A 19,468-nucleotide genomic window follows, 5' to 3' on the forward strand; every position below is an offset into this window, starting at 1 on the left:
TTTGCTTTTGTCACCCTTGTCCTATGAATCAAATTTTTTTATAGGACATTTAGAAGATCTTTCTAGAAAAATGGAAAGCTGAAATGGAAACTTTTTAAAAGTATAACAACAAAAATCGCAATATTGGACCAAGTAGAAGTAAATCTGAGGTCCTAGCTGGGATTCAACCGTTTGGTAGCTTTGTGGCCTGTGTCTGTTTTATCAAGTGTAAGAATGGAAAGCATGCCTGTCCTTTCTCCCTCATGGAACTGTTGGGAGAATTAAGTTGAGTAATGAAATAAATATAGAACTTATAAACTACAGAGTGCTATATTAAATTATGATATCATCATCTCATGTTTTAATCAATTACATTCAAATTTTTTGTTTGACCTTGGCCTGGCTCTTTGTCTAGGCTCCACTATTAGCTTTAGCTTTGAATTTCTCTCTGACCAGCTCATTTGCCTCGAAACAGATTCTGTGCTACCCCTGGTCCCCTCTTGTCACTCATCTGTGCTCCCAGGCTGCCCAGCTGTCCTGCCTTTATAACCCCAGATCAACATTTTAGGGGATTTGCCAGAAAGGGGTTCAAGAGAGAAGAAAGGACAAAATGTAGTAAATTCGTACCTGCAATACAGTGTTATTTTAAATTTAATTTTGTTATGGACATTTTCAAACATACATAGAAGTAGAGAGACTGGTATAATGGTTTCCCACCATACCCATCACATGGCTTCAGTATTTATCAAAATTTTGTCATCCATTCCCACTTTCTTTTGCTATAGTATCTCTAAGCAAATCCCAGACATCATTTTATTCTACTTTCAGTGTATCTACCTAATAATCTTATTAAAAAGTCTGATGAAATTAGTAACAATGCTCTAAGACTATCTGTATTACTCAATTCATATCCATGTTCCCTAATTATCTCAAAGTTTGTTTTAAACAGTTGATTTGTTCAAATCAAAATCCAAACAAGGTTCAGATATTGCATTTGGGTTCTATGTCCCTTTAAGACTTGTAAAGTCTATAATAGTTCTCCCTGCTTAAAAAAAATTTTTTTTTGTTGTGGAGGCATGATAACATGATAATTCCCAGTAGCTTAAGCTGTTTTAACTATTTTTAAAATGCTGAAAATACTGATGGAAAAGCTACATTCCATTAGCATAGCTACTATGTAGGTTACCTAATGTAGTTACTATGTGTTAACCAACATAATGTCAACATTTCTTTGATTTTGAAATCTTGTCAGTTTGGTATGGTAACATGAGTTACCTTCTGAGAATCAGAAGCATTAGTTAGCAATTATAGGTGTCATTTATTAATAAAAATACAAAGCAAAGTTATTAAGTAAATGCAATTTGTTCTATAGAGAAAACTTAGAAAATGGGATCATTGGCTAGAAAAAATAAGATTGGAACTATGGCCGTAGAACCACAGAATTCAGATTTGGTATCTAAGAGATAATTTAGGCACCCTCCCCCCTCATTAAATAGATGAGGTAAGATATGTAGTTGTTAGGATCTTTCCTCAGAGTACAGAGATAGCTAAGGGTTGTTATAGGTTATGCATTGATACTTGCAAATCATCTTTAATTTGTGATTGGAACTTTTTTTTACATCAGATGGAAAATGAATTTTTCAGATTCTCATAGACGACCCTGCATGCCAGTAGGTGCATCTGTTTGGGCACCATTGTCCTATTTTTCTTAGTGTAGTGTTTGCATATTTTACTGTTATTTGCCCCTATTAAAAAATACGTGGAAAACTGATAAATGAAGATACTGCCACTAGTGATAAAAAGTATAGACCTCATGAATACAATACGCTTGCGATGATAGTGGAAATCATCAAGCTTGCTAAATATGGACTTTTGTTTGCTTCAACTGCATATTTGTGCTCAAATTGGAAGGAAGAGAACAAAACTAAAGAAATAAAATGCTTGGAAATATCTTGTCAAAATTATGACTAACATTGATTTAAGATATAATTAGGGATTAAAAATTTTTATAGCCCTATGGGAAAATCCACATTCCACTTCCATGTATTTGATTTTTGCACGTTTTCCAAATGTCTTTGTGCATTAAAATAGAAAACTGTATCAGTTGGGGAATGTCTTCCATGTTATCATATCAAATACATCTTAAAATTGTTTTTCTCCAATTTGCAAGTTCCCAGGTGGTATGACTTTGAAATCATGCTGTTTTTAAGTGTACACTTTATTTCAATTTTAAGAATTCTACATTCACTATTTAGGTATAATAAAAAGTTAGTTCATCTCTCCAGAGTTTAATATTTTATGTCTTCTGGAATCTGAAACTTATTGGAGCCTAAGGTAGACCATTTCTTCTGATCCTTCCCGCAACTTACATGGCAAGTAGTCTCTAACACAGAGTCATACTCTCTTCCTCCAGCCTCCATCTGCCTGAGCAACATGGCACCTTTGTTGCCCCTTTCATTCCTACGCTGATGGACCAATAGGCTCTGTCCCTAAGAGTTAGTAAAATACCAGCAAAAGTAGCTATGATAATATTATGGCATATGCAATTTCCCAAATTTCTCAGGAGAAAATGATATCAAGACAGTGTTGTAATAATAGCAGGGAAAACCTCTATTTTAAAGTTACATAAAGAGGGAAGACGGTCAGTGTCTCCTCTCCTTAGATGTGAGACATCGTAGAGAAACTTTCAGTAAAGTGCGTAGAAAAAATTTCATGACAGCCTGCCTTAATATTTCGAGAAGTTCCATAAAAGTATTATCATAAACCAAGAAGACAAAACTTGAGGTCGAACCCATGGCTGCATCTCTAATTCTAAGCTAGAGCCTCTGGAGAAATGTGAATTTAAAAAGCCAACAAAGAGGTTGAAGGTTAGGAAATAATGACTTTTTGTCCAAGTAAAAATCTAGAAATGGTTGCCAAAAGAAAACAAAAATTTTTAGGAATAATTCATTTATTTTTTAGATGATAAATGTGCAGGTTTGGAGTGTGTGTGTGTGTGTGTGTGTGTGTGTGTGTGTGTGTACTGTATCTATTGAATGGCTTGATGTCATAATACTTAAATATCTGGAAACATAATCATTATGACACTCACACACCAGAGAAAACTGTGAATTTAATAGAAAAAAATAATTGCTGGAACCTGGTTTTTTTTCCCTTCAAATTTCTCAACCTGTATTCATAATAAAGAGAAATACTAGTATTTTAAAATCATCTGATTTTGTTTTCAGAATCACTATTACCCCTTGCTACAAAAAGCTGGTCACATATCATTCTGGTGGGTTGTTTGTCATCCAACATCAGTCCCAAAGACTTTTGATAGATTTTAGTTAGTGTTAGGGTTTCAGATTATTTTTTCTTTTGATCTATTTCTATTGCAAAGCAACCAAATGTAATTGAAAGCAGCAAACAAGTAAACCATATATTGTTGACACTACCAAGATGTAAATTTTGTATATGACTATCCTGGTACCTTAAGGATAAAAACAAATGGATTTACAGAGAATATAACTCAATTCAAGTGGCAGGTTGTTTTCACAATTCCTTTCCTCTTCAGGAATAATATATCTTTAAGATACCCGGATCATGAATAGTAGTGTGACAGTGACAACATTAAGTGACAAATTTATCCTTTTTTTTTTTTAACATTGCAAGTTCTGTTATGAAAATATGTAAGGTGCTGGAGATACCGGTTATTTTTTTTAGTGATATCTTATATGGTTTTTATTTTTTTTTAATTTTTTTAAATAATAATTTATTATGTTATGTTAGTCTTATATGGTTTTTAAATTTTTTAAATTTTTTGTTATGAGCACTGGGTGTTATACACAACTAATAAATCGTTGAAGACTACATCAGAAACTAATGATGTACTATATGTCGGCTAACTGACATAATGCTTATTTTTTTAATGAGATCTACAAATACTCTTCTCAAGAATTTAAATATTTGGGGAAGACTTGTTATGACCTTCAAATGACGATCAGTTAAATTACACAGAGCAAAGTTTATTCATGTGTATTTCCATTTATCACTCCGAATGTCTTGAACTTGCTAGTACGTGTTACACAGCACATAAAAGTATGGCTTTTATATACAAATAGTCCCTGTGCTTTGACAGTTTATCTAATTGTGCTTGTTTTTAAATGTGTTTGTAAATCAAACCAAATCAGCCTACGGGGTTACTGAATTGCACAATGTCTTTTCCTCAAAGGATACTATGTGAAACTGTAAAGGACTTTGTTGCCAAAGTAGAGAAGGCCTATGAGAAAACGTTGGAAAACGCCGTCGCAGCCGACGCCGTGGCCAGTAAAGTAAGCGGGTCACCTTCAGGGCATGCAAGTTTTTTTACTGACAATGTTAACATTGCACTGTGTTTCACAGCTACGTTGATTAAATGACTTTCTTAACAAAACATCTTAAATCAAGAGAAAAACTACTTTTGAATCAGATGTGAGGTATTAAAATATATTCTATTTTACGGTTACCCTTGAATATGTAGGAAAACTGCATTGCTGAAGACCATCCGACATCTTGAATTTTATAATTCAACTCCCTTTTCCCACAATTGACATCTCCATGGAGAAATGCTCAGCGGTGGGGTCACATGGCGGAAAATGCTGGGTGGCTGGTGTTCCAGCGGGGAGAGGAATGGCTTTCCATTTCCAGGCAAACCGGTCATCAAGCTCCTGCCTCGCTGTGGTTCTTGGGGTTCTCCAGACGTTATGATCCTTGGCCCCTTTCAGGGTTCTCTTTCTTGCTTTGCCTTTTTCTTTATAGATCCCCCCCCCCTGCCCCTTTATGAGCTTTCTGAGGCTAAAGTAAGAACCTAAAAACTACTCTCTTTGCTTTCGTTGGTTCATGACCGGGCATTCTTACAAAAGGTTTGGCTTTCTTGGGCTTGCAAAGGAAGGCTCTCCTCCAGATTTATGCTGTAAATTGTGTTTTAATTGAGTGAAAGGAAAAGGAAATAGAAATAAACATACATTTGATGTTTTCAGCCCCCTTTTTCTTCTTTCTCTACTCTGTGGAGAGCTTCGGAAAACAGAAGACCTCTCTAGCCATATTTTTTTCTCTTAACTATTTCTGCTGTAGCCTTGTCTTAGCATGATATCAAAGACAAATAAATGGAGGAGGAAAGGAAGGGAATCTGTGTGGTGATAAAAGGTGTATTAGGGCAGTCGTAGCAACAGCTTCAGCGCTCCATGTTTCTTTACCCTTAGTCATTTGAGCGGAGCAGACAGAAACAAGGGTGGAGTGCATGTTTTTCTTTCTGCATCTTCTTTTTCTTCTTTATCCTTGTGCATTGTCCTTTTTGCTCTTTTTTTGAGCCAGTAATCCCATAGGCACCGTTCACCCCTTTCACAACCAAAGCTTTGAAGGAGAGCTTACCAAGACTCAGCCAGACCTGCAGTTTATGATGCTCAAAACGGTACCATACGTCGATTACTTTAAAAAAAGCTTACGCAATGTTTTGTGTAAGTTTTGCGTAAGTTTTTTGTGGAATGTGTCACTTTGAAGTGAAGTGTTTGTTCTTTTCTTTTAAGGAAAAATACCTATATAAAGATGATAGAGATTTTCTTTTAAGGAAAAATAATTATAGAAAGATGGTAGAGTTGGAATATTCTGGAAGCACACATAAAAAGTTACGTAATTGTGCTTTTTTAAAAATGAGAAATTATTTAGTCTATAAGCTGTCTAAAGTATAATTTATAATGGATAGCCAGTTAATTGGTAAATATTAATATAGGCATCTTTCCTCTAAAATCAGAAGTGATTCGCTCATATTGTCCTTTTCCATTTCCACCCAATGGAGATTCATTGCTGTATTTTTGTTTTCTTAGTGTTCGGTCCTAAATGAAAAGCTTGAACAACTACTTCAAGCTTTGCACGCAGATTCCCAGGCTGCCCCCGTTCTCCCAGGCATCCGCTCTCTCATTGTAGAAGAAGATACCGTGGAATCTTCCAGTGAAGAATCCTTGTGTGAAAGCAAGGAACAGCTCACGGATGACCCTGCAAAACCTCCCTCCCAGAAAGCTGTCAAACCAAAGGAAATAATGTTGCGGGCAAACAGTTTAAAGAAAGCAGTGAGACAAGTCATTGAAGAAGCCGGCAAAGGTACACATGAACAGAATTAGCTTTTGAAGAAAGTAGCCGCATCCCTATCTTGTAAACACAGTGGAATTTTCATATTGGTCAGACTGTACATATATGAAAAATTTTCAGGCAGGACAGAAGATAAGGCCAGTAGAACGAAATTTATACCAAGTCCTATTTATTGTTTTAGTAGGATCCGCATATGATATTAATGTGAGGATCACCATATTAATGATACATAAAATAACATCTCAAAGGTAAAAATACACTGGAAACATTGAAAATTACTTTAAGTAACAATTCTAAAATTTTAAATATCTTTTACCTAATTGGAATCTGTTGAGTTCTTAAAGAAAATCAAACCTGTAAACTACTTCGAAAATACTTTCTTAAATTCATTTCTTAAATGTTTATGTTGCATTTTAAAGAGTCTATAAAGGTTCTGCCTATATTTTAATTTTTTGTATAAATATAATGTATATACTTCTCTTAGAATTTTAGCAGTGGACTAAAGTTAACTTTAATATAAAAAATTAATATTTGAAAACACTTTACAGGTTGTAACTTGTAGTTGGACTTGGAGATCATTCTTGAATTCTTTTTTCCTTCTGATAAAAATATAATTTTTATAATTTTAATATTTAGTTTTATAATCTCTAATACTTATAGACATCACCCCCAAACTTATTACCAGCTAGTGTTTATTTGTGAATATGGAGTTTTTTGCTTTATGTTTCATTTTCCTTTTTAAGCATATATTAATATTTATGGATTTTATTTTTACTTGTCCGAACATGTTTCTCTGCTTACTACCTAAAGTTATGGATGACCAGAGTGTTCATCCCTGTGAACCAGTTAACCAATCATTCGATAATGATAGCACAGAAACAGATGAATCTAAGGAGGAGTCTAAAGATGATGATGCAAAAGAGTCATTAACTGGTAAGAAAGCTATAATTATTCTGGAATTAAATAGATTACCAGTCTGCTTTTCGTTTTCAAAAGACTTCTCAGTTTGAAATAAACTTTGCATTTTTATTTTTAACAAGGCTTTTCAGAAGTTAAAACTTAGCTCTTCATGAATACTAAAATAATAACGATAACATTTAGATGATTGTCAAGTACTCCACATCCCTTGTTATCATATCGTCTGGAGATTATCATAACAAACTAAGGCTTATGGAACCAAACATGGCTAAATACCTTAATTTTCCTGAGGAAAAAGGAAAGAAACACCTAAATCAGCAGATTTTAACCTGCTTTTAGGCCAGAAATGCCTTTGAGAATCATGTGAAAACTGCATGTCACACGTGCACAAAATTTGCCATTTACATAATTGAGCAGTCCCCTGAATTCCGTTGATCAGCCTGGACAGTTTGCTAACTCTTACTGCTAAATTAATCTTCAGAATCACTGGACATCTAATTACAGCCCTGTCTCTACTGAAATTATGTTTGCTGGGAAATTAATATGTAGTCACTTGAAGAATATTAATTATTCCTCTACCTTTTAAGTTTGAAGATGAATTTATACTTTTAATATTTCAGATTGTATAAGGGAATAATTATTTACTAGAATAAAGCAAAGCAGAAATTAAAGTATTAATGAAGCTGAGAAGACAATATGAAAATAATTCCATGATACTAATGAAAAGTCAACACTATTAAATCAGAACTGTAATCGTTCAGTTTTTGCTTTACTTTCATTACATATACACTTGGGCGGATTGCTTAATTTCTGGGCAGTTTCCTCATTTGTAACATGGAGAATACAACCAATGCATACGTAGTCTACACCCTTAGTCCTTTCAGACTTGATGTACCTATTCCAGCACACAACTCAACTCTATAACCTTACACCCTGTAGACCTTAAAGGTCCCTGTTGCAGCATATAATCCAATGCGGGCATATTTTGTATGGCCATTGAGCCTTTGGACCTCTCACTTTCTTTTTTTAGTTCGTTTTAAATATTTCATGTTTTTAAGTAATCTCTGCATCCAGCATGGAGCTGGAACTCACAAACCCAGGGTGAAGCGTCCCAAGCTCTGCGGACTGAACCAGCCAGGCACCCGCCCCTCACTCCCTGGCACTACATCGAAGTCTTAAGATCAGCTTTTAATTGTTAGGAAGTTTTTCTTTATACTCAGCTTTATATTTTCTTCCTTAAATTTCTACCCACGAGCACACTCATTAATAAAGTTTTCTGTAGGATAATGTTAACAGTAGCATTGGTGTGGATGACATTTGTGTGATGCTTTATGGGTCGCTTCAAAGCAAGTTCATATATGTTTCTTCACGGTATTGCAGATAGCTCCACCAGGTGGCAGCCCCTAAATCGTGCTGAGAACAGCTTCCGTGGCGTCATGTCCTCTTCCCGCACCTTCTGTCTTCTTTTCCACATTATCTCCTAAATTCCTTTACCAATTTGTAACTTGATTTCAAACGTTTTAGTTTTTCTGGTTGCACTCAATTGGTCAATATAATGCCCTATTTCGAGCTCAGTCCTCCTGATATTTCTGTAGTATAACACACACTGATAGCCAGACACTACTCGTTCTGGATATTTTTTTATTTTATAAGGACAATGCAGGATTTCTTCTTGGCATGAAGTATTATTTTGTGATACTCTGTAAACCTGGTCCCCTCCTGTTTTGTGCAAGTGATTTTTTAAACCTAATTAGAGTGATACATGCTCATCCCTATGAACTTTTATCTTTTTGATTTGGATCTCTCATTGCATCCTCTCAAAATCCTTTGAAGCTTGATTGTATCACCTCAAATTTACTTCATCTAGAGTTTAATAAGCAGGACTTGTATGTCTTCATCCGTTAATAAAGCTGACTTAAGTAGGGCTGACAGTGGCATTCTGACAGTATGCTGCTTGATCATTTCCCTTAAGATAAGGAATGCTTTCTTTGGAGGATTGGTTTTCCAGCACTCACTGCTAATGGTTTTCCAACCAGCTGCCATCCCATCTTACTATATTCTCATGAACCAAACATTTCCATTGTATTCTGCAAAGAAAACTAAAAAATAAAGGTATGCAGCTATAGATATTGATATTGAAATAGATATAAACTTACACATATTGCAACATTTTTTACCTTAATGTTGCAATATTTGATCTTATTTCCTAGCTAGTAATCCGATTTAGTGGGAATCGGTAGTAATAGAAGTATTTCTGTATTAAATAATCGTTACTTTTTGAAGAGCATTCATTACATTATTAAATTATGCAATAATTCATATGCCTGAGATGTACAACACAGTGTATTAATATGATCAATGAGACGTTATGTTTAAGAACCACCATGAAACATTAATTTAGTTACCTGCAGTGTTACATCAATCTTAGTCACTAGGACGCTCTCTGGTTTTTATCAGAGATGAATATCAAAAGGTTGCTTTTATTAGAAATTAGCTCCAGGTCTCACATCTGTCAAGAAAAAAAAAAGTGGCTGTCTGCTACTTTTCTTTAGTGCAACTGGACTGTTTTTGAAGAAAGAGAAGGGAATGTAAGATTAATATGGTTAGTTTGTAATTAGTCTTAGGGAGAGTAAAGATAATTAAATTTTCGAGTATTTTTAAATTGAGTTTGAGGAATAATGTTTTTTTTAAACACCTGCCAATAGCTCCTAAATTAGTTAAAGATACTATTTGCTGTCTATTAAATTGCCCTAGTTTAGACAGATTTAAATCTCTTTTTTTGTTGACTTTGAGAGTAATTCTGTTTTGGAATAATTTTTTTAATGTATTGAACATTTAAAAGAATATGATAGATCTGTTTTGTGCACATTTTTGTTTTGAATATATAGTTAATTGAGATGTACAGGAAATGTATATTGGTTTCATTTGGGAAAAAAAAAACCATTTTTCCTTTCATGTGTGGCAGACAATGTTAACTCATGTTTCACATATTAGCTCTGGGAATTCCATTAATTAAATTTGATCATTCACTCAACATTTATGACAAAAAGATTACACTGGTAGGTAAACATGATAACACATATGTACCGTTTTCAAAAGTCATCAGGCTTCAAAATTTCTTTTTGTCTTTAAATATGGGTTGGCCACATCCAAATTATGAGTATTACTGACCTGTAATTATGGAAGGCCTGTATTTTCTACTAATCTCCTTCGGTTTGAAATGAGCTATCAGGACCTCTACCAGTGGCCGAATCCCTCCATACGATAAATCTCAAAGAAGTGAAAACGATGGTAAAAGAACAGGTAAACACAATGTAGTATTTTCAGTTCTGCTAGTTGATTTAAATATGCATTAAATTATTTTACGTCCTGAATTTATCAGGGCTTGCTTATTTTTATAACTTTATCATTACCTCTTTTTATAATCGGTACTTTGGGCCAACAGTTAAAACTGCACCTGCACCTCGGTCTCCAGATGGCCGGGCAAATCGTTCCCAGACGGACTCTGGCTCCGGTCCAGCTGTGGCAGCCAGCAAAGAAAACCTCCCTGTGCTCAACACTAGAATAATCTGCCCAGGTAGTATATATTCTGAAACATGGAGTATTTTTAAGTATGTCTGTGAAAATGTATTAAGTATTCATTTCCATGCACTATAGAAATATGTTCTTAGAGATAAATGTCACATTGGGAATATGTTCTTGTCACTCTTACCAACCAGACTCCAGATCCTTGGACTTCTGTGTGTGTGTGTGTGTGTGTGTGTGTGTGTGTGTGTGTGTGTAAGAATTGCTTATGAAGTACTAAAATACATGTTTAGGGGCCCTGCCCTGAGAAATTTTAATTGAGTTGTACTAGAATACAGCCCAGGAATCTGCATTTATTAAGCACCCAGGGTAAATCTGATCGTACATTCTACTACCTGTTAAGTATCTCCACGGCTGTCCTCTTAGTGGTAAGCCATGAGTCTCTCCGTCATTTTTAGACTAGTACGTTGCTTCCTTTTGGAACATCAGAGGCATCTATTCCAGCTCTGATGAGATGGATTGACCTTGGGTTTGGGTTACTACTCTTGGAAAGCAAAGAATATGTGCAGCAGGGGAGGAAAAAATGTAGATGCCTCTGATCTGTTTGACTTAGTGAAAACTCTCTAGATTTATTCCAGAGTCGTTTGGATCCCAAATCAGTCTGAAAATCAGTCTGTCTTACAAGCTCTTTATAAAGGTGAATCACAATTCAGTAATAATAATAATAGTTGGAGACTATTATCACACTTTCGATAGTGGATGGAACAACAAGGAAATAGTAGGTTTGAAAAACATATAAAACAAGCAGACCTAACAGGCGTCTACAGAACACTCCACCTAACACTCCACAGCAGAATATACATTCTTGTCTAAAGCACATGCAACGTTTTCCAGGATAGATCATATATTAGGCCATAAAACAATTCTCAGTGAATTTAAAAGGATTGAAATTATACAAAGGATGATCTCTGACCACAGTGGAATGAATTTGGAAATCATAACAGAAGGATATTTTGGAAATGTAAAAATATGTGGAAATATGTGGGTCAAAGAAAAAAAAATCACAAGAGAAAAATTTAAATCCTTTGATACGAATGAGAACAAAAATACACCACACCAGAACTTCTCAATGCAGCTAAAGAAGTGCTTAGAGTGAAATTTATAGCTGGAAATGCCTATATTAAAAAGGTAGAAAGATCTCAAAACCTAACTCTCCACCTTAATAAACTGGAAAAAGAAGAGCAAACAAACCCAAAGCGATCAGCAGGAAGGAAATAATACGGATTGGTGTGAAAATAAATGACATAGAGAATAGAAGTCAATACTGAAAATCAATGAAACCAAAGTTGATTCTGTGAAGTTTAACAAACTGACAAGCCTTTGCTACAGTGACCAAGGAAATAGAAGAGAAGATTTGAATTACTGAAATCAGGAATGATAGAGGAGAGACATCACTAACAACCTTACAGAAATAGAAAGGATCATAAGGGAAAGCTATTACACGCCAGCAAATGAGATAACTTCAGTGAAGTGGACCAACTCCTGGAGACGTGCTAACTACCAAAACTGATTCAAGAATAGGAAATCCAGCTAGACCTACAACAAAACTTCCTACAAAGAACAGGCCAGCATGCATAAAGTTTCAGTTAAGGAAGGTAAATAAGTTCTAGAGATCTGCTGTGTCCAACATTGTACCTGTAGTTAAAAATACTGCCTTGTACACTTAAAAATTTGTTAAGAGGATAGATCTCATGTTAAGTGTTCTTAAGTGTTCACAGTAAAATAAAGTAAAAAGTAAAAACAAAACAAAAGGAAACAAAACAAAATAAAACAACAAAAAAATCTATCCCTAAGTCCTGGGCTCACCTGACTAAGTTATTTTCCTTTTCTCATGGTTGGGTGGTAAGCCTTCATCATTGGTCTACCTCCTAATGATCTTCAAATGAATTCATTTTACATTTTGCTCAGCTTTTGTATTTGCCCTCATAGTGAGGAGGGTAGTTGGTCTGATCAACTGATAATCTGCCATCATCAAAATGGTACATTTACTTTTAGTTTTTGCAAATTCTGGGTTGTTGTGGCTTCCCATAAATTGTTGTTCTCTCGGGGTGCCTGGGTACCTCATTCGGTTAGGTGTCCGACTCTCAATTTCAGCTTAGGTCATGATCTCAGTGTTGTGAGATTGAGCCCTGCATTGGCCTCCACACCCAGCATGGGCTCTCTCTTCTCTCCTTCTCCCTCTGCTCCTCCCCACTGTGCACACGCTCTCCCTCTAAAAACAAACAAGCAAACAAAAACTATAAAAAAACAAAAACTATTTTCTCTCATAAATCAAAAAGAACAAATGAATGGAGGAAGGAAGGAAGGAAGGAAGGAAGGAAGGAAGGAAGGAAGGAAGGAAGGAAGGAAGAAGGAAGGAAGAAGACAATCCATAGGACAGGAGAAAATAGTTGTAAATGGCATACCTGATAAGGGACTAGTATTCAGAATGTATAAAGAACTCTTAAAATTCAACAATGAAAAGACAAATACCTCAATTTAAAAATTGGCAAAGGATCTGAGTAGACACTTTTACAAAGAGATACACAAATGGCCAATATGCATACGAAAAGGTTTTCACCATTATTAGTCATCAGGGTAATGCAAATCAAAACTACAATGAGATGCCACTTTACCTTCCTGGGATGGCTGTGATCAAAAAGGACGGGTAATAACAACTATTGGCAAGGACTTGGAAAAATTGGAACTTTCATACATTGCTGGTTAGAATATGAAATGGTACAGCCATTTGGAAAAACAGTTTGGCAGTTTCTCAAAGAATTAAACACAGAGTTAACGTATCACCCGGAAACCAACTCCTAGTTATACACCCACGAGAATTAAAAATATATGTCTACACAATAACTTGCCCGTGACTATTTATAGCAACATTAGTCATAATAGCCAAATAGAAGAAACAACCCAAGTAATCATCAGTTGATGAATGGAGAAACAAAATGTGAATATCCATACAGTGGACTATTATTCAGCTTTTAAAAAGAACAAAGCCCTGATAAATGCCACAACATAATTACCTCCTAACATGTTATGCCAAGTGAAGGAAGCTTGACACAAAAAGCCACACATGAAGTGATTACATTTATACGAAATGTCCAGAATAGTCAAATCCATACGGAAAGAAAGAAGGTTAGTGGCTTAACCGACTGAGCCACCCAGGTGCCCCTCTATTAATATTTTAAATTGAATATTATTATCTATGCTTTGAGAGTATGGAAGTGCTAACTCTATGACGTTCTTGGTAATTCAGGCTTTATTGTAAATTCGTTGCGGACTACCACCTTATTTGCCGCAACAAAGGAAGTAATATTTATTTGCTGAAGTTACAGAATCACTAGAATGGTAAATGGGAAACTGTCACAGAGACCCTTATTTGGGTCTTCACCTGCTGCATTGTTATGATGTATAGATCCTAAGAAGGCTCAAAAATCTTGTAAATACCAATGTCATAGTTCTTAGTTTCCAGTAATGAGAAGAGCGGACACTGAAAACCATGCTTTGGGGGCAAGGTGCCTGAGATTCAGCCTGAAAACAATGCAAGGGCTCTTTCCTCTGTCTTTTTTCTTAGCATGTGATCCAATATGTATTTATTTTTCTGGGCAGGTTTAAGAGCAGGACTAGCTGCTTCAATTGCTGGGAGTTCTATAATCAACAAAATGTTACTAGCAAATATTGATCCTTTTGGTGCAACGCCATTTATCGACCCAGATCCAGATTCAGTGTAAGAAAATACTTTTGTAAATGTCTTGTTTTGGCTTTTCTTGTTTCTACGTTATACTAATGATAACGTTGTCAATGCATTACAAGAAATTTGGCTCCCCATACAGAAAGGGTCATCAGAAAATTCCACAAGTTGGTAATGATGAGTACATTGGTGCATTCGAAACACAGTGGTTTTCATGATCTGTTCTTGAGGTAGGTTCTGTCCGGCCCGTTGTCTCTGATAAGAGCCCTATGGCAAAACGAGGCACAGCTGTGTTCACTTTCCCCTAGAATACTGTATTCATCAGCACCTTTACAACCATATTTTTGCTATTTCTTTTTTCCTCCTTTCTCCTTAGTCTTGTCAAATCTCTCATCTTTCCCCATCCAGCTTCTAGGTTTATTTATTTCAGGAAGCTTCTGGCCTACATTGATCTCTTCCCTTCTTAAAACTACAATTTTTTTTGGCACTTCAATATGAACTTTTACTTCCATATTTAATTTTGCTTTCGTTATAGCTCATTTCTTTAATGATACTCCTCAAAGACCATACTTTCCTTAAACTTCCTTGTACTTTCCAAAACACCCAGAAGAGTGGACTGGACCTAGTCATTTGACTGCTCAGTAAATATTTGTCCATTGATAAGAGTACAGTGGAGAAGAATTTCTAGTGATTAGAAAAAGGAGTGTTGGCACCTGACTGCAAGGCCCTCCCGCTTCTGTGTTTGGTGAGGGGCTTACGTAGGAAGCAGAACTAAGGTTTTATTACAATTAATAGAAAAGCCTGACCATGACTCTGTCTCTTCTTTGCCTTGCTCACTATCCCTTTATATCACATGTACCAAAAATGACATATATGTACTGGACTTGTGCATGTGGCATATGAATAGGAAATCATTCCTGCTAAGTTCTACTCACATCTATAAGGCATGGAAGCTTAAATGCTTTTAAGTGCTATTTTGTGTGCAAATGGTTATTGTTGTTATGAATCTGAAGTTGACTTTTATATGCTTTTCCTTATTATCACAGAGACGGATATTCAGAAAAATGTGTCATGAACAATTACTTTGGGATTGGATTAGATGCAAAAATTTCATTAGAATTTAATAATAAGAGAGAGGAACACCCTGAAAAATGCAGGTAATTTTGGTAATAGTAATAATGTTATTACATAAAGGTAATTTCACTTTAATTTCATTTATTAGCTCTTCTGCTCACTCTGCCTTGAAAGAGTAAATCAATAATAGCTATTGAACTGTCTGCCAATATTTATTTCAGGAGCCGAACTAAAAACTTGATGTGGTATGGAGTCCTTGGAACCCGGGAGTTACTACAGAGGTCGTATAAGAATTTAGAACAGAGGGTTCAACTTGAAGTAAGTTCATCTTGAAGTAAAGATAGCTCAGATTATCTTACCCGGAAAAATAATGACATTTGCGGAGCTAATTTGGCCTCAGTGCCCCTCCAGGCGTTTAAACACTCAGTGGGGGTGATGATAACTTTATACTAACGGAGGTATAGACGCCGGATGTGAATGACACACCTAAGTATCATTATCATTAGCTCCTGAAATGTAGATGGGTCTGCGGAGTCCTGGTGCCCCGTGAGAAGGTGGAGCAATGGGAGGGCATTTCTGGGAAAGCATCTCTGACGAATTCTCCCAGATTTTCTCATTTAAGTTTACAAGTGCTGACCCAGTTCTATAATGCCTGTCATTTCACAAATCCCTCAAAAAACATTCAGAGTAAATCAACCCTTTTAATTTAAATGTATATTTGTTCCAATTATTTCTAACAAGAGTAAAATAAAAAGAGATTTTGAGCATTTAAATTTTTTAGTGGTTTTTCCTAATTTAAAGCGGAAATTAAGGACAGCAAAAGTTACCTCATCTCCTTCACTAACAGGAAAAAGAAGATTGGGGACATGGCTCTGAAAAGTCTACCAACTTCTGTGAATTTTATTTTCTTTCACCCTTGGTCCAGGATGCACAGTTTATGCTGATAGACATGTCTTTCCTACCTAGATATTTTATAATGACCAGATATTTTTAATGAAGGTATAGCCTATGGACAGAAAAGTGTGCAAATCTTAAGTCTATAGCTCATTACATTAAACAGAGCATTATTATTTTAGGTGTTATCTTAACACCGGAATGTGGACTACAGAAGTGCCTGGCTCCTTCATTATCAACTAAATGTCCTAGTAAAGATGAACTCACTATACCTTCCAGTAGAGCACAACCACACGATCACCTGGTTTGCTTTATGGTCGCTGTGAAATTAAGATGGATGTTACTGGCAATTTTTCCATTTCCTTTAAGTTAGTTATAGGATTTATTTATTTATTTATTTTTTAAAGATTTTATTTATTTATTCAACAGAGATAGAGACAGCCAGCGAGAGAGGGAACACAAGCAGGGGGAGTGGGAGAGGAAGAAGCAGGCTCATAGCAGAGGAGCCTGATGTGGGGCTCAATCCCACAACGCCGGGATCACGCCCTGAGCCAGAGGCAGACGCTTAACCGCTGTGCCACCCAGGCGCCCCTAGTTATAGGATTTAAACAGCTTGTTCTAAAGCACACAAGGATACCTGTTCAATTTATTGGATTCAGAAAAAGTTTCTTATTCTACTCAATACTTAATGTTTGTTCATTTTAACCAATACACATTGAGCACTAGCTGTGTGCCAGGAATGGCCCTAGGTGCTGAAATAGAGTATAGAACTTTGAATGTATTTTTATGAAAAAGAAAAGAATATGTAAAAAACGCACAAAGGAGTACAATCAAGTATAAAATATTCTCAGCTATTTAAAATGGTTGAAAAATGGATTGAAACTGGATTTTCATTTGTTCTAAAGATTGGCGATCATTTTGATCGGGCATTAAAATGCAAGTTTTATAAAGTTATGTTAATTACTTTTTATTGTAAGAGTTAAGGAAACTATAGCATCTATTGTAAGTATGACATCTGCAAGCTCTTCTCTTTTAAAACGAAGGATTACACCTTCTATTCAGTAAGAATTTACTTACGCGTCATGTATAATTACTCACCAGCCAGAGGATACTTTTTCCCTTTTTAAGTGGTAATTTTAATTTTCATTTAAGTGATTGATTAGAAGACACAGAATATAAGATAATTCCCAACATACGTGGTTTTTCTTTCCTTGGTTTTGGTTCTGACTACTTGAGAGCCTCAGCTTTGAGTTTGGCCAGCCACCAGTTAGTTACAGAGCAGGAGGACGGTACCAGCAGTTGAGAGAGGGGCTAGATAAGGTGGTCAGGACCCAGAAGCCCTCACTGAACCTGCTTTCAAAAGGACACTCAACATAAGCACAAAGGTGACCATAATGTAAGCGAGAATATCGTAAGTGATCTGAAAAAAAAAACTTCAGAAAAGTACTCTCTGATTTTGACAGAAAGAAGAGGTAGAACATTATTTTAAGTTGGTTTTCTAGAACAACTTCTGCCATAGGAATATACACTTTAAATTTTTTTAATTAAAAAAAAAAGATAAAGGTAGTGAGTAGGAATACATTTACAGGAGAAGCAAACATTACCAATACGCTTCCCTCCATCATCCTTTGTCTTTGGTATTCCAGTGGCTTCCCAACAAGCAGTTCTGCTCTTTTTATCTAACCTTTAAGCTTTTTACTTTACAGTGCGATGGGCAGTATATTCCTCTCCCCAGTCTTCAAGGAATAGCAGTGTTGAACATTCCCAGCTATGCGGGAGGCACTAACTTTTGGGGTGGAACTAAAGAGGATGATGTAAGTATTTTCTTGCGCCTTGCAGATGCTAGGGACTACCCACATTCCTTGGCCCGGGGCCCCTTCCTCCGTCTCCAGAGCCAACAAAAGCAGCCTGAATCTCACATTGCATCATTCTGATCTCACCCACTGCCCTTCTCTTCCACTTTCGATGACGTTTGTGGTTACACTGGGCCCATTCCATCATCCAGGATAATCTCTCCTCCTCAAGGTCCTTCCTGTAATCACACCTGCAAAATCTGTTTGCCATGTAAAGTAACATTCACAGCCTCAGGAGATTAGAACATGGACATTTTGGGGGTGGGAAGGTGGACATTATCCTGCTTACCAAAATACTTTTGTACTTTTTAACTTTCTAAATTTATGTGTCTCTTATTATTTTATTTTTAGAAATGTTAAGAGGGCTCATTTGGCCTTTGAAATTTGGGGCTACGTTTAGACAGGAAAGTCTAAAAAAGAAAAAATACAACCTAGCAAATGTAATAAATGTAATAAATGTTTTAAAAATAACAAAATGAAAGAAGAAACAATTATTGAGATATACATAACAATAAAAAAGGGATTATCATAGTCTTTGAAGAATCACATGTATGGAATGACAGCCCCTTTTATTTGAGGCTTATAATATGAGAGTTCCCACTGACCCATTTTTTCAGGTCTTGAATGAGCTGACGGGAATTAATGTATAAAATAAATTGGAATATATTTGTAATTTTCGTTATATGACTATATTCCCATCTTATTGAACTATAAAACTTGTATTAGCTGTTAATTTTTTGTCAGCCTGTAACTACTCTTAATATTTTAAAGGGAAGAAATCCGTGAGATAAAGATAAATAAAGCTAACAACACCTACTAGGTAATCAGATAGTGTTCTCAGAACTTCACATGCATTTTTAACAACCACAATTTTTATCTAAATTTTACCAATGAAGAAACTGACACTAAGTTCACACAGGAAGTAGCAGAGACAGGATTTAAAACCAGGCACTCTGCTAACAGAAATGATAAGAAATCATCAATGTTTGCAAATTCTTGTCCTGATATGTTCAATGAAACTTTCAATCAAAGTTTTAATTCGCATAGTACTCGATACCGAATACTTTTTTTCAGAGGCATAATTGTTCATCATATAGTCAAAAAGAATAAAAGGAATAAAGTAATAAAACCAGAATTTAATTTGTTTGATTAAATTAATTTTGTGAAAACACATTTAACATCAAAAGTAAGCTTGCATGATTTTTATTCTCTGTGGTGTCCGTTTCCATCTTCTCAAATGCCCTAAAAAGTTGTTGTATTAAGAAATAAAGCACATTATACATACATATTGCTTGTAACACATTGAAAGATTTCCCTTAGAACGTACCAAGGGAACTGAGTATTTTAGGTTCCTAAAATCACATGCACCATTTTATCGAGA

General features: G+C 35.6%; 1 protein-coding gene across 6 annotated transcripts in view; it reads left to right on the top strand.

Annotated features, from left to right (window-relative positions):
- The window catches only part of DGKH (diacylglycerol kinase eta), a 173,796-nt gene that overhangs the window by 124,933 nt on the left and 29,395 nt on the right, over positions 1 to 19,468 (top strand). For all 6 annotated transcript variants that reach the window (XR_015725943.1, XM_087865120.1, XM_045811125.2 and 3 more), the window contains exons 15-22: positions 4,190 to 4,289; positions 5,820 to 6,093; positions 6,892 to 7,014; positions 10,445 to 10,576; positions 14,185 to 14,302; positions 15,313 to 15,423; positions 15,562 to 15,658; positions 17,941 to 18,048. Coding sequence is in view for 5 of the 6 variants with exons in the window: in XM_087865120.1 (XP_087721246.1) it covers positions 4,190 to 4,289; positions 5,820 to 6,093; positions 6,892 to 7,014; positions 10,445 to 10,576; positions 14,185 to 14,302; positions 15,313 to 15,423; positions 15,562 to 15,658; positions 17,941 to 18,048 (1,063 nt within the window). In the remaining variant the exon portion in view is untranslated. The remainder of the gene's footprint in view (positions 1 to 4,189; positions 4,290 to 5,819; positions 6,094 to 6,891; positions 7,015 to 10,444; positions 10,577 to 14,184; positions 14,303 to 15,312; positions 15,424 to 15,561; positions 15,659 to 17,940; positions 18,049 to 19,468) is intronic.

The sequence above is a fragment of the Ursus americanus genome, chromosome 10, assembly GCF_024610735.1.
Source record: "Ursus americanus isolate L20-20 chromosome 10, mUrsAme1.1.p, whole genome shotgun sequence".
Classification (NCBI taxonomy): domain Eukaryota; kingdom Metazoa; phylum Chordata; class Mammalia; order Carnivora; family Ursidae; genus Ursus; species Ursus americanus.